We start from the raw sequence: 14,929 nt of genomic DNA on the forward strand, positions 1-14,929 counted from the left end.
ATTTAATCATTAAAACATAAATGGGTGAAGTGTGACTTGCAGTCAGTCAAAGTGTGAAAGTTAGAACTGTGATATGTTTTTTTTTTTTTTTTGGCCAGATGTCTCTCTGAGCCTGACCAAGTTTCAACACATTTCATAAAGCCAGTCAACCTTGAACAGCTCAGTGTTGGTTACATCTTTTCGATTTAATTGGTTTTTCTAGTCTACACATGGGACACGTGAGAAACAGATATCTTGCATTAACCAGGATGTTATAGGGTCAACGATCCGATAGTATGCGGAATATTGTAATAAAATAATAGTAGCCTAAAATTTACAATTGAAGAGTTCAGATGCAAAAGCCTCTAAATGCCATTTGAAATTTTCTTCTAAAATGACCATTTTTATCAAGCTTGTATATTTAAGTTCAGTAATTTCACTTAAATGACAATTAATAGGTAATCTTCATTGCCATTTAAGTGAAATCACTGAACTTAAATATACAAGCTTGATAAAAATGATAATTTTAGAAGAAAATTTCAAATGGCACTTAGAGGCTTTTGCATCTGAACTCTTCAATTATTAACCTGTAGATAAAGGTGAATATCTCTCACTATGCAGAGAAAAATTTAAGCAAATCGCACTGCAAAAAAAAAAAAAAAAAAAGACAAATAAAAGATGTTCAGGTAGATTTATGTGTATCAGAGGCAGTATTATCGTAGCATCGCGTGAACCCCAGCACGGATGCAGTTGTATTCAGATGTAAACAGAGATAAAGGCACGCATGCTACTCACTTTCGTGCTTGGACGCTCCCCATGTGTGCCGCGGAACTCCAGGACTTTTGATTATTGCTCTCCCGGCGGATTTTAACGCATCCATGCTGGAGGAGATGTCTGCAGAGCAGGTGCAGAGCTGTTCTTTGGTGCCTACTGTGGGAATGGGGAAAGTAGTAACATGCAGCGAGTAATGGAGCGAGTGGACACGAGCAGCCTATAGACACCTCTCACAGTCATGTATCTGTACAGTAGCCTAACATTAACCATTCACTGCCCGTCTGACAGAGCCATACGAGCTGTGTTCCCTTCGCACCCGCTGACGTTTCATAATAAAATGAGAACAACCATGCAAATCTTTGCGAAGCATATAATTATTCGTCTGGTTATTATTATGAAGTACGGATGTGACCAAACAAAGACTGAACAACGAAAAGCTAATAGAACTTTTACTATGCCATTTTTGCATTATGCATTCCGTATTGGTTATTTCAAGTCTGGAATGTTTTATTCATTCTTCTAGGCTATGTAATGTTACTAATATTTTATTAGAAAGATATTTTTAGTATATTTGAACTTGAGTGTAGCTACCCTATGTGTCAACCCTGTAAAAAAGGATTTTTACTATTTCAGGTAGTAAATGTTTTACCTTTCTTATTACTTTATTTTGGTTTGTCAATATGGAGCGATCTTCACTCTTTCCCCGCCAGCGTTTTTGAGAAAAAAAAAAAGAAAGAAAAAAAAAGATGCCAGCCACCGCCACAGCCCGTTGACCGCCAGCATTTTTTATTATTTTGTATGAATATTTGAATATGCAATAGGCTATCAAAAGAAAGAATAGACCCCCGCTTGTTTGATGCATGCATGAAAATGAAAAAATAAGTTTAATTAAAAAAAACAACATTTAAAGCAAAAAGACTACTTATTTATAATAATAATAATAACATTATTTATTTATTTTTATCAAAGACTGGATGGGATGGCCCTGTCCCAAATGGCGTGGTGGAAAGTAACGAAGTAGGCCTTTGTGTAGGCTACTTCTACTTTTACAAGTAGTTTTTAAAATCTGTACTTTTACTTTTACTTAAGTACATTTTGTTTGAGGTATTTTTACTTCTCTAAATTTGAAATCATATCCATTTCTGAGTAGTATTAGTAGATCATTTTTTAAATGAGCTAATTTTTAGTTTTACCTGTGTAGATTTTTAGACTGGTAATTTTACTTGAAGTAGTAGTACTTTTACTTGAGTAGAATATACTTTTTACTCTTTCCACCTCTGCCCTAAACACTCGCAGTCTTCCTATGAATCCGCACTTTCGTGATGTAATGCCACTTTAAGTGTCGGGAAGAAGTCTGTCCCAAATGGCACACTTCATAATGCACTTTTTGTCTTGTGGACTTACAATGACTGCTGTGTGCGTGTGTCCGTTAAGTCCATGAGAGAGTGTCCCGTTTGTCATTTAAGTTGCTCGCGTCGCGAGAACCCCCTTTGTGGTTGATATGGACCCTCGATGCACACTTTTGCTGAGGCCACACTGATGCGAGCTCCGCAGCAGAGTTCTTCCTGACAGTCAACGTGACATTATGTCACGAAGCTGTAGACGTAAGGCCACAAGTGTTTAGGTTGCCATTTGGGACAGGGGGCCCAAAGTGTGGGCTCGGAAAAAGGGTGCATCTAGGGCGCATATCGGCTGGATCCCAAATCGCACACTTCATGTGGACTCGCGGCCTTGTGCCTCAAAACTTCACATTTGAGGCATTTAAAGGCTCCATTTGTCCATTGTTTATTTCTAAAAAACATGACAATATATAAACATTCTACAGCACATTTTAGAAAGAGTATGAAAGGGAGTATGGCAGGGCAACGCAGCGTCTCGTTCCCTCTCAGGGGAACCAGGGTTACATACGTAGCCTGAGCCGTTGCCTTTCAAGGGAACTTGAGCTGCGTTGAGATGCTGTGGAAACACCATACCCACGACACCATAATAACAGGCCTGTTATGTGTGAAGTCTCTGTGCACACTAAGAAGCATGCACCCTAGACCTTGGAGTGGAGCCAAGATCCAAGTCAGAAAAAAAAAAAAAAAATGTATGCAGTGAGGACCATAGACTGTAAAAAAATATGGACAAAGCGTCTGTGTCGTCACCCATAGACTTTCTGAAGAACCGTTCTGAGGCTGTTTATGGGGCGTATGGGTGGCGCCATACTGGAAAATCTTGGGAAATATAAAATACAAATGTTCAGAAAGGATACAGAGGTGGTATGATGTGTTGTCAGATCATGGCCAAGATGTCAAATTCCACTCGGCGCAGCCCGTTATCAGCTGTCAATCAAAGTTAAAGGAGAACTCCTGCGAACAATGAACATTTGGTCTAATAAAACATCGGTACATAGTCAACCGTTCTCTGAGATTTGTTTTCATGATAATCGAATGTAAAGAGTTTTATCTCTAAAAACTGTTTAGCGTATAATGCTAGCAATGGGGGCATTGACTAAGTAAAAAGAAATCGCTAGTTTATACCACTAACAAGGCTCAAAATAGCCCCACACTAACACAGTAACATAATGAGGGTCCCTACATGCAAAACGAAGCATTGAGGACTTTGTAAGTGTACAGACCGTTTAATAAGAAGATACTTTATGAAGACAGTTCACTTCGTGTATACAGACAAAAGCCATTTTAGGAAATAGTCTCGATAAGTCGATCCCCGAACGTCGTTCATACAGTTCAGAAGTTCGTTGAACTCCATACAGTTCAGATCACTCAGCACGACATTCGTGGTTTGACTTATCGAGACTATTTCCTAAGATGGCTCCTGTCTGTATACGCGAAGTGAACTGTCTTTATAAAGTATCTTCTTATTAAACGGTCTGTACACTTACAAAGTTCTCAAAGCTTCGTTTTGCATGTAGGGACCCTCATTATGTTACTGCGTTATTTTGGGGCTATTTTGAGTCTTGTTAGTGGTATAAACTAGCGATTTCTTTCTGCCTCTCAGGTCTGGCAGGAAGTGCTTGAGAGCTTGAAACACCACTATCACTTCTAGTTGATTAATGTGCAAAGAAAGTAGATAATCCTGCCAATGACCTCTCAGGATCGCCCCCCTAAACCCCTTGGTGCTGAGCCACCACAGCAGAGAGGTCTCACATACTGGAGGTCTGTCTCCCTGGGGACTGTCTCCCTAGAAAATTACGCCTGTCATACATGTTTTTATGTATTTTTATGTTGCTACTGAAGTTCAATCCTGGGCTGCATTTCTCAGCATTTACAAGCGACTTTAGGGTGACTATATTTTGATTACCAAGAACCAGGACACTCGGCCAAGCAAACAGATACTCAAATGATACTCAGCCTTATTAATTTCAGTACATTTAAAGTAGGCTATGCCTCCTCTGTATAGATAGAAATTCAAAAATAAGGAAAGAATGATAGAAATAATGTCTCTTCTGTATTAGAAAAACAAATATATAAATAAAATAAATAACTAAAAAAATACCTCCAAATTGAACAAAAATAGCTCTCACAAATTAAAAAAATGTGACAATTACAAATTTGTAATAACAAATTACAAATTAAAAAAATAACCAAATATATTTATTCTAAACTTTAGTTTTGTTTTCATATGTAAGGTGGGAGGAGCTAGATCTGGAACCAACTCCAACTCCTCCCCCTGGATTTCGTGTTCTGCGGTGAGGACCATCTCTGTAAAGCTGATCTTTCCTAGCAGTTTTGTGAAAACCAGGACATTTTCATAACTTTATATATATATATATATATATATATATATATATATATATATATTAGGGGTGGCACGGTACATGAAAAAACACCCGAACCGTTCGGTTCGCTTGTCTCGGTTCGGTGCGTGTGTGCGTCTCACGGTTCGACGCATGCGCAATGTAACCTCGTGCCCGTATGTGACGTGTGTTTTCTTTTCGCGCGACATAAACTTGTTCGACTTGGACCGGCGCTGCACAGAGCGATCGGTGAATAACATCAAACTAGCGCGAGTCGGCTCTGTATGCATTCATCACTTTCGCGGTATTTGATGTCATTACCGATCGCTCTGTGCAGCGCCGGTTCAAGTTAGTAAACAAGCCAGTAAAAGTGAAGTATGGAGCGCGGTCACGGACGGCACGCGGAGAAATGGCAAGTGGGAGAGATGAGGGAGTTGGAGGATGCGCCAGCGTCGTATGAGTCTATGGTATAAGTCCGGTGTGTGGGAACATTTTGGATTTCATGTTATGATATTTTAATATAACGCTACAGTGGCACTTTATGTTTAGATAAGAGCTTCAGTCATATGTTTCCAAATCCTGCACTTTAATTTTAAGTGGAAAAAAGTACCCTCACATTTTGGGAATAGAAGCATTGTTGATACTGTTTTTGTGTTAAGGTTGAACTTAAATTTCACTTTATGTTTATGGCATTGCTATTGCTATAGCTTAATTATCTATAGGCAATGCCATTTAAAAGACAGTGTTTTAAGAGTTCCTCTCTTTTTCTTTTAAAAGATAGAATTTTGGTAAGAGCTACAAAAGTTAGCAGTTGATACATGAAAGTTAATTTCTTTGTGTAAATAAGATTTATGTGATAAAAATGCACAAGTTCTTGTAGAGATAGTGATACACATTCTCCTTTTTTTGCCAAATAAACAAAAAGCATGTCAATTTCTTCTCTCTTGCTGTATCTAAATCTCACCTAGCTTTCCTCTGAGATAGTCCCAAAATGTGCTTAAAGTCAAAGAGTCAAATCCAGTTTGTGCATGATTGCATGAATATAATTTGTAATACTGTATCCTAAAGTGTGGATAATTAAGCTATATATCACTTGCTGAAGTACATTTCTGGAGTGTTAAGATTAAAAGAAAAAATAACAAGAACCGTACAGAACCGAAAACCGTGACCCTAAAACCGTGATACAAACCGAACCGTGGGTTTCGTGAACCGTGCCACCCCTAATATATATATATATATATATATATATATATATATATATATATATATATATATATATATATATATATAAAAACAGCCAGGACGGCCAGGGCAGGACGTGAAAACAGGACATGTCCTGGTCACCCTAACTTTACTAACTTCTAGACTTACAATGCTTTAGGGAAACGCAGCCCTGTTCAATTCAATGCACAATATTAAAAAGACCAAAACAGAGCATCTCCTATTATGTCATTGGACAACAATGAGGGTTAAGTTTAGTTCGTTTGAAAGATAACCACCTTTTTTTTAGAGATAAACAAAGACTGAGATGCATGTATAGGCATAGGCTACTGCTTGCAGGTATCATCGATCTAGTCTGTTCTTAGAGCTCTAGCGCCCTCTGTCTGTGCCTAATAAAATACTGACAAAAAACAGTTTAAACAGAATCTACCATCCACAATAGAAATATAGAAAATAAGAATAAAAACACGACACCATTCAATACAAATATTTTTACTGACATAATGTTCCATTCATTGTTCCCAATCTGCAGTGCAGCTATAAAGGTTTAGGAAACTCCTGGAGGCATGGGCTATCCGCTGCTCATTTTTAAATTGGACAGAGGGTAAAAGTTTGAGTTAGAGGCCTGATCTAGCAGTTCCTTCATTAATGCAAAGTGTCAAAATAGCAGTAAAGAAAATCTAGACAGTATGCAATTGTTGGCTCTTGGATACCAGTACAATGTATTAAGCAAGCTGAAACTGTCAATGCAGAGGATTGAGAAGATCCTCTCTTTAGTAAATGGGCTATTAATCATTAACTAGGCTACTCAATAACAGCAGGGGGGAAAAAACAAAACAAATTCCTTTACTGCAGAAATAAAGATAAAAAGTGAAGAGAGAAAAACAAGGTCATCAGTTTTTTATAGCAGCACTCATAGTCCATGATGTTTACATTCCATAAGATCACCAGTTTTGACATCATAATGGAAACAACATGACACTGAGGGCTAATTCTAGTCCCACAGATTCCCATAAATCCCCCCATTTGCTGCTCCTTCATGAAAATGCAAAAATAAAATTGCATTATTTTAAATGAATGAATACCACAAGGGAAAAGCCCTTAGCTTTAGCCCACAGCACGCTTATCTTCAGCCCGCATTTCACCATCTTGCTAGTCACTCACAGGGCATGTCGGGCTGGCAACTGTGGCAGAAATAACCATGCTAATAATCCATAACTTTTAAGCATTTCTTTTTTTTCTCCATGAGTCAGGGGGCAAGAACCATATGGTCATTAGATAAAGGGTATAGCTAAAAAGGAAAGCTTATCGAATAAATTAAACAAACAGCATCCAAATCAGCATTTTTTTCTCTAGAACACAGTATAAAATTGGTTAGCACTCCTCATAGTTGTAGACAAACATGCGCTTGGTCATTTGAGTTTATATGATCATCTTTAATCCCCTCCGTGGTATTTTAGCAGCTGCCCTGAACGCTTTTCTCCATCTCTCTCTTTTCTTTCACACTCGCTGACTCTCTGCTTTTGCAGGCAGAGGCTGGAAGCTCCTGGTGGGACTGTAGGTGAGTCGTGGATGCCAGTGGTTTTCCAGGAGTCGCTCAGACGCTGTCTATCTCAGGAACTGGCACGGGGTCGGTGCTCCCAGGCTGTTGAGAGGCACACAGAGGTTCACAGGGCTGGCTGAGAGATTCTGCCGACAGGCTCTTGCTAGACAGAATACTGCTGAGACTCGGCTTCCGGCCGCCCCGTGGCTGGGCCTCAATCTCCACACGGACCTCAATATTGGTCCCTTCCCTGTGGTAAACAACAACAACAACAACAACAAAAAAATTTTGTTTAGAAATAATTTTTTTTTATTCTATCTAATAATTCATACAGTTACATATAATAATTTAATATTAAAAATTAAAATCTGACATTAATGGTTTAAATACAAAATTAAATTCTAAATTAAAAATCATTTTGATATATTTTTGAGGGGGTATAATGTCAAAATGTCAGTAATACAACTGTCCTGATATCATAATGAAGAAAAAAAAATCATAAGTAAAAAAAAAATAGAAAAAAACAGCAACTAAATAATAAAAGCTATACATATTTAGGCATAAACTTTTAGTATTATTTCTCAGGAAAAATTGGCAAAAAGTTTGGAGATTTTTTTGAGAGAAATTAATACTTCTATGAAGATTACAAACTGATCAAAAGTGATACTATAGACCTTTAGAATTGTTACAAACGATTTCTATTTATGTTACAAAACGCTCTGTTGAGCAAAGAATCCTGGAAAAAGAAAAGGTGAGTGAAAAAACAAACAAACAAAAAAACTAAAACTACTGTATTACGGTTTCCACAAAAGTATTAAGCAGCATTAATAATTAATCACTGAAGACTGGAGTAATGATGCTGAAAATTCAGCTTTGGCATCACAGGAATAAATTACATTTTAAAATATATTAAAGCCCTCATATTTCATTAAAAAAAAAATCTTTGTTTGTGTTTCGGAGGTAAACGGAAGTCTCATGGGTTTGGAACGACGTGGCGGTTAGTAATTAATGACAGAATTTCCATTTTTGGGTGAACCATTTAAATTGTAATAATATTTCACAATATTACTGTTTATATTGTATCTTTAATTAAAATAAATGCTGTCTTGGTAAGAATAAAAGAGTTATTTCAAAATCTTTTAACTTTTAAACAGTAGCGTATATGTTTTAACAATCTTGCATAGTTCTTATTAATATTTGAAAAATGCCTGCAAAATGAAGCCAATTCATGACATTTGCTGACCTCAGAGCAAATGTTTGTGTGCTGCTGAAGGCACACTCCTCAGCTACATCCACACCGTCTGACTGAACAATCTGCTCAGTGCTGTCATTATGTCCATCATTAGGGAGTTCAACGGAGCCCTTTGCTACAGGCTGGACCACACTGGTGCTGGGAGGCGGCATCACTTCCTCCACATTCACACTCACTTCCTGTACGCTTCCCTCAGTTAGAGCTGGGTTAGGCTGGCCAGTCCAATGATCACTGACTACATGAGAAAATAGAAGATCTTCAAGAGAAGTTTAAATGTCATCAGATCAGGCCAAACTGAGAACTTAACTTTATATCGCAATACTAATCTTTCAGCAGTTACAATGTACAAGTTACATAATCAAATACAAACTCATGCAGAATTATAATCAATTTATAATAAAACAGGATCATGTTCAAGCAAACAGTGTCATTGGGAATGTACAGTATAGTGCTGGGTAAGCAATGTTTTAACTATAGCTTTCCAAGCTAAAACAATATTTATAATCTGAAGCTAAAGCCCTTTCAAAATAGCAGTTAGCTATACAAATTAACAAGTAGCTAATTACAAACAGATACTTTAATTAGTCACATTTAAATTTCAACAAAAGTAGCTAACTACAGTGAATCTCTTTAATGTGGTTAAACTACAGCAAAGATACTCTTAAAAGAAGTCAAAAGTATCCAACTACATTGAACCCATCTAAAAAGGAACGTTCTCAGTTTTTGTACGTTTTGGTAAGGTTTTCTCAAAGTTTTACATTAAAAAAAAATACGTTAATAGAACGTCCGCTCAAAGTTATCTGGTCATAAGTTGTTCTCAGAATCTTAGCACAAAAATATGGTTCATGGAACATTGTTTTTTTTTAGTGCTGGGCAACGATTAATCGCGATTAATCACATCCAAAATAAAAGTTTGTGTTTACATAACACATGTGTTCTGCGTATAATTATTTTGTATATATAAATACACACATGCATGTATATATTTAAGAAATATGTGCATATATATATTCTATGTATATTTATATAAAATTTACACTACATATATAAATATTAATATTTTATATATAAATAACACATTTTTCTTGAATAAATACATGCATGTGTGTGTATTTATGTACACAAAATAATTATACGTAGTACACACACATGTACTATGTAAACACAAACTTTTATTTTGGATGCGATTAATCGCTGCCAAGTACTAATTTAGTTCAAAATGTTTAGAGAACATTCAAAAGTAACAGTCCAATAATGTTTGAAAAATAATAAAATGGAAATGATTTTAAAACATTTTAAAAAACTGGACTTGTTGAACGTTTAGAAAACATTCAGAAAATAATGTTTTCAGAACTGGGAATGTTAGCAAAACATAGTAGTTAAAGTAGTTAAACTACAACAAAAATAAACACAGTATAGCAACAAAATAGCTACAGTAACTTCACTAAAGCTATGTAGAAGCAGAATTATCTTGCTCTATTATCTAATATCGGTATTATATTATCCCCATTATTGTATCAGCCATATAGCCATTATCTGGCACAAAAAAAAACAAAAAAAAAAAAAACAAACAAACAACAAGAATCTCTGTACTAAATTTAACAGCTAAACTTACATCAATCTATATCTGATTTTTCTTTTGATTTAAACATCAAGAGCATTCATTTAATTTAGAAAGCAGCTCAACTTTTAATTTGTTAACTGAACTTACAATTGGCCAGATCTTCCAGCTGTATGTTCCTTACTTCAGGAGGTTCAGTTTGTGGCCTGCACCAGCCGTTACGGCACAACGACATGGGCACGACCCCGTAGACGTAAGTCAACATAAGAGGCACCCCTACACCTTGAAACACAGAAGATTTACTCAATTAGAAATAATTAGGAAGTTATTCCAAAAGAGTATTACACAAAAAAAATGTATGACCAATAAGTTATAACAACGTATGCTTTATTTTTTACATTGCTTTAACTCATCAAAATAAGTTAAGCAATTTTCAACTTTTTTTAGACTTAACTATTTTTTAAGTTGATTTTAAGTTGAATTTAAGTTGAATTGACTTAAACATTCAAGTTGATTGTACTTAAATTTAAGGCAGCAACTTTTTCCTTACAGTGTATTATTAATTACAAAAAAAGTTGTATAAGTGTACAAGTCCCTACTGTGTATTATGCAAACGAATACATCAAATCACAGACATATTTACCTCAAAAGTGAACTTATTTTCAGATGAATCTGAAGGAAAAGGGCAGTAATTCACATGGCAGCGTAAATACACAGAGGCATAATGCTAGCAGGAAAGACAAGGACAACACGCAATAAAGAAGACAAAAGGCCATGATCCTCCTGGTTCTGGATGAGAACAGTGTGGCATTGTTGATGAGGACATTGTAGGGGACAAGGCCCCTCTGTGGCTCTCCTGAGGAGAGGTCAGAGCTGCAGAACAGACAGGGCTATTCACAGGGGAGAATGAGAGGGAACACAAGCTTTGGGTTTGCGAGGAGAGCACCGAGTAGTGAATGTGCTGTGCTCAGGTCTTCACACTATGCCATGGAGATCGCTCTGACATTTTAGTCACAGCCGGCTGCTGTAATCTTCCCCTCCCCGCTTCAACTCTCACAGGAGTGCCAAAGCAGAAGATGGATGAGTCATCAGAGATGACCGGGCAGTGTGTGTGCGCGTGAATGAAACAGCTGCATGCACATATGTAGGTTCAAATGTGTGCAAACTGGATGTTTATGGATTAGTTCACCCAACCCCAAAAAAGGTTATTTACTAAGTCATTCCAAAGCCATATGATGGTCTTGCTTTTATATAACACTAAATGAGAAATCTTTATTAATGTGCCAGCTGCTCTTTTCCATTTAATTATGATTGAGACTGGAGCATTTACGCTTCATAGCAGATGCAAAAGCACCATAAAAATATCAATAAATCATCATGAAAGAGGTCTTCCGGAGTCGTGCAATAGCTTTGCTTGATGAACAGATTTATGCGCAGGTTGTTATTCACCTAAATCAACTGATTACTGAAAAGATGTGGTACAAAATATCTTTTCACAAAGTTAAGGAAAATAATGGCTTCAATTTCAGTCCGTTTTTGGTTTCAGAGGGTTTATGCATTTCAAAGAGTGGCCAGAATATTCTTCAAATGTCCTTTTGGACAGAAGAAAGAAGAAAAGAAGAAAATCATACAGGTTTGGAATGACATGAAGGTGAGTAAATGATTTTTAGTTGAACTATTCCTTTAAGCGTGTTTGTTTTCATTTCCACCTTTTTCATTCAAGGTCTCAGCGGAGAGGAGGACTTGTGTCTTAAATAGCTTCATTTGTCTGAACACCAGAATAATCAATACGAAGAAATAACACTTAAGTCAGCACCTTTGCATTGCCGTAAAACAACAATACGACCACTAAAGTGCTCCTTGAATTCTTAATATACCCATTTCTTATATTCACATTCAAAACATAAAAAAAAAAACACTACTGTTTAAAAGTTTGGGGTCGGTAAGTTTCTTTTAAAAAAATTTTTGAAAGAAGTCTTTTATGCTCACCAAGGCTGCATTTATTTGATCACGAATATAGTATAAAACAGTAATGTTTTAAAGTTAAAAAAAAATTAAAAAGTTTTCTATTTTAAAATGTAATTTATTCCTGTGATCAAAGCTGAATTTTCAGCATCATTACTCTAGTCCTCAGTGTCACATGATCCTTCAGAAATCAATCTATTGATCAATCTAACATTTCTGATTACTCTCAATGTTTTAAACAGTTGTGCTGCTTAACATTGTTGTGGAAACTATGATGTATTCAGGATGCTTTGATAAATAGAAAGTTCAACAGAACATCATTTATTTGAAATATAAATCTTACATTATAAATGTCTTTACTGTCACTGCATCCTTTACTGCATCCTTAGTTTCATTAAAAAAAAAAAAAATTGTACAAGCCCCACACTTTAGAACGGTGATGTCTATAATATAAAACACAACATATAATATAAAATGATCTCTCAAATATATTAGTAGCCAAAGTGGATGGATGAGTTTCTTACCGACAGTAATGGCCGCTATGACTGGAGACACAAAAACAGACATCATGACCCCACTGGCCACTGTCAGATAATGCTTACTTCCTGAGATACTGTTTTTCTTACAGCGACCATGAACCTAAAATGCAAGCAAACAGATACAGATTTAAAGTCGGGATAAAACGGAATGTCTTTTTTGTGACATACTATATACAAGTGAAATGGCTTCTCAAACAAGAAAAAAAAAAAGTAGTGCGGGGCTTGATTTTGTTTAATGATGTTGTGCTTTGCTAATTAATGTTTTTGATTAAAGATTACAAGGGCACATGGACTTTTATTTTTAAATAATGAGGTGCACGGGTAAATCATTTATAATTTACACTGCAAGGTTTTTTAACCCATTCAGACCGTGTGTCCATTCAAATGGACATCACATGTCAGCCCCCTTTTTTAACTTCTGGAGCATTTCACCTAGTTTAAAGCCTGCAGTCCATGAGATTGGATGTGTGTCATCCAATCAAATGCCAGTAAAGCTTTGCATGTAGTTATTATATAAAAAAAACAAAACTCTACATTGAAGAGAAGCATGGCAGCACTTCACTCCAAACACAGAAGCAAGCAACATTTTCTAAGGTGTATTTACATTTTGTATATATTTTTGCCAGTATTTCATAGTTTTTATGTAAAATAGAAAGATTGAACTTCTTAATTAAAGTTAAAAATCGACTGTAGAATTGCACGTTTTAAATCAGAATTTTTTTTAAATGTGTGTCCATTAGAATGGACAGTAGGTTTGAAAGCCTGTTACTGAAGTCATATTTTCAGTGATGCTGATTGAAATTTATTTTATAATATATATATATATATATATATATATATATATATATATATATATATATATATATATATAAATATATCACAGTACCGATACATTTTTGAAACTTTTTCATGTGTAGAATATACAGTTCTGAAGTGCTTGAACATATAGCTGATGAAAATATCTCAGATGATGACTTTATGTGGAGTAATGAGGAATATGGAGATGTAAGAAAAATATCCATATTTAAAACTTTATAAAGTAAAATAACTTTCGGCCAAAAGAACATATGGATTTGACTTAAATCTAAAGCTTAACTTAAATATGAATATCAACTCCCATGGCCCTCTATCAGAATCCAGAGTTTCAAAAAGATCAGAGCAACTCAAAATTTCGACCCGAAAAAAAAACAAAAAAAAACGACAGTGGTACACCTGTCGTTTTTTTTTTTATTTGTTGCGAAAAAATAAGTTTCTCCAATCTTCTTGAAACTCTGGATTCTGATAGAGGGCCTTGGGAGTTAGACCTGAGTGCAAAAATGGAGTCTCTAGACCCTTCCAGAGCTGAGATATGGACATCCCACGTAGTATTTATGCCATTATAAAAATAGTGGGTTCGTGGACGGTGGAATTATGGGATGGCGCTTGGTGCTACGGACTCAGGGGAGCCTCCTGAGTGCAGTAAAATAGTTTTTATCATGAAATAAACTTTAATTAAAATGTCCAAAAAATACACTACCCAAATCCCCATTCAATAGATTGCAGGTGGGATTCTGTCCATTTGCATCTTATTGCATGAAGGTCAGGGTTACTGCTTATAGTCAGTTATTGGACAAATAGTGGGTTTTTGGACACACGGTTTTTAAGCTTAGCTTTCAAAATAATTCCACCGTCCACGAACCCACTATTTTTATAATGGCATAATGCTACATGGGATGTCCATATCTCAGCTCTGGAACGGTCTAGAGACTCCATTTTTGCACTCAGGTCTAACTCACAAATCCCTCTATCAGAATCCAGAGTTTCAAGAAGATTGGAGAAACTTATTTTTTCGCACCAAAAAAAAAAAAAATAAAAAAATAAAAAAACGACAGGGGTAACATTGTCGTTTTTTTGGGGGGCCGAAATTTTGAGTTGCTCTGATCTTCTTGAAACTCCGGATTCTGATAGAGGGCCTGATTCTGATTTTCGTTTTCGGGCGAAAAATTAAGTTTCTCCAATCTTCTCAAAACTCTGGATTCTGATAGAGGGCTGTGAGACTTTGACCTGAGTGCAAAAATTGAGTCTCTAGACCCTTTCAGAGCTGAGATATGGATATCCCACGTAGCATTATGCCATTATAAAAATAGTGGGTTCATGGACAGTGGAATTGGGGTAGTGTATTTTTTGGACATTTTAATTAAAGTTTCTTTCACTAATTTTTTTTTGAATTTCAATATCTTAGCTCTGGAAGGGTCTAGAGCCTCCATTTTTGCACTCAGGTCAAAGTCTCACAGCCCTCTATCAGAATCCAGAGTTTTGAGAAGATTGGAGAAACTTAATTTTTCGCCCGAAAATGAAAAAAAACGAAAGGGGTAAC

General features: G+C 36.0%; 2 protein-coding genes across 8 annotated transcripts in view; both read right to left on the reverse strand.

Moving 5' to 3' along the window:
* The window catches only part of LOC120493659 (low density lipoprotein receptor adapter protein 1-B), a 40,188-nt gene extending 39,125 nt beyond the window's left edge, over positions 1-1,063 (reverse strand). For 2 of the 5 annotated variants that reach the window (XM_039692389.2, XM_039692392.2), the window contains exon 1: positions 775-1,063. In XM_039692389.2, coding sequence (XP_039548323.2) covers positions 775-859 — 85 coding nt within the window. In that variant the 5' untranslated portion in view covers positions 860-1,063. The remainder of the gene's footprint in view (positions 1-774) is intronic. The other 3 variants (XM_039692390.2, XM_039692393.2, XM_039692391.2) reach the window with 2 other exon arrangements.
* A 5,126-nt stretch (positions 1,064-6,189) lies between these two features.
* Positions 6,190-14,929, reverse strand: part of LOC120470620 (E3 ubiquitin-protein ligase RNF19B) — an 89,014-nt gene continuing 80,274 nt past the window's right edge. For 2 of the 3 annotated variants that reach the window (XM_089118550.1, XM_089118549.1), the window contains exons 7-10: positions 12,559-12,673; positions 10,220-10,351; positions 8,500-8,764; positions 6,190-7,506 (exon numbers count right to left, since the gene is read on the reverse strand). In XM_089118550.1, coding sequence (XP_088974676.1) covers positions 7,311-7,506; positions 8,500-8,764; positions 10,220-10,351; positions 12,559-12,673 — 708 coding nt within the window. In that variant the 3' untranslated portion in view covers positions 6,190-7,310. The remainder of the gene's footprint in view (positions 7,507-8,499; positions 8,765-10,219; positions 10,352-12,558; positions 12,674-14,929) is intronic. The other variant, XM_089118551.1, reaches the window with a different exon arrangement.

This window comes from Pimephales promelas, chromosome 13 (genome assembly GCF_988280905.1).
Source record: "Pimephales promelas chromosome 13, fPimPro1.hap1.1, whole genome shotgun sequence".
Classification (NCBI taxonomy): domain Eukaryota; kingdom Metazoa; phylum Chordata; class Actinopteri; order Cypriniformes; family Leuciscidae; genus Pimephales; species Pimephales promelas.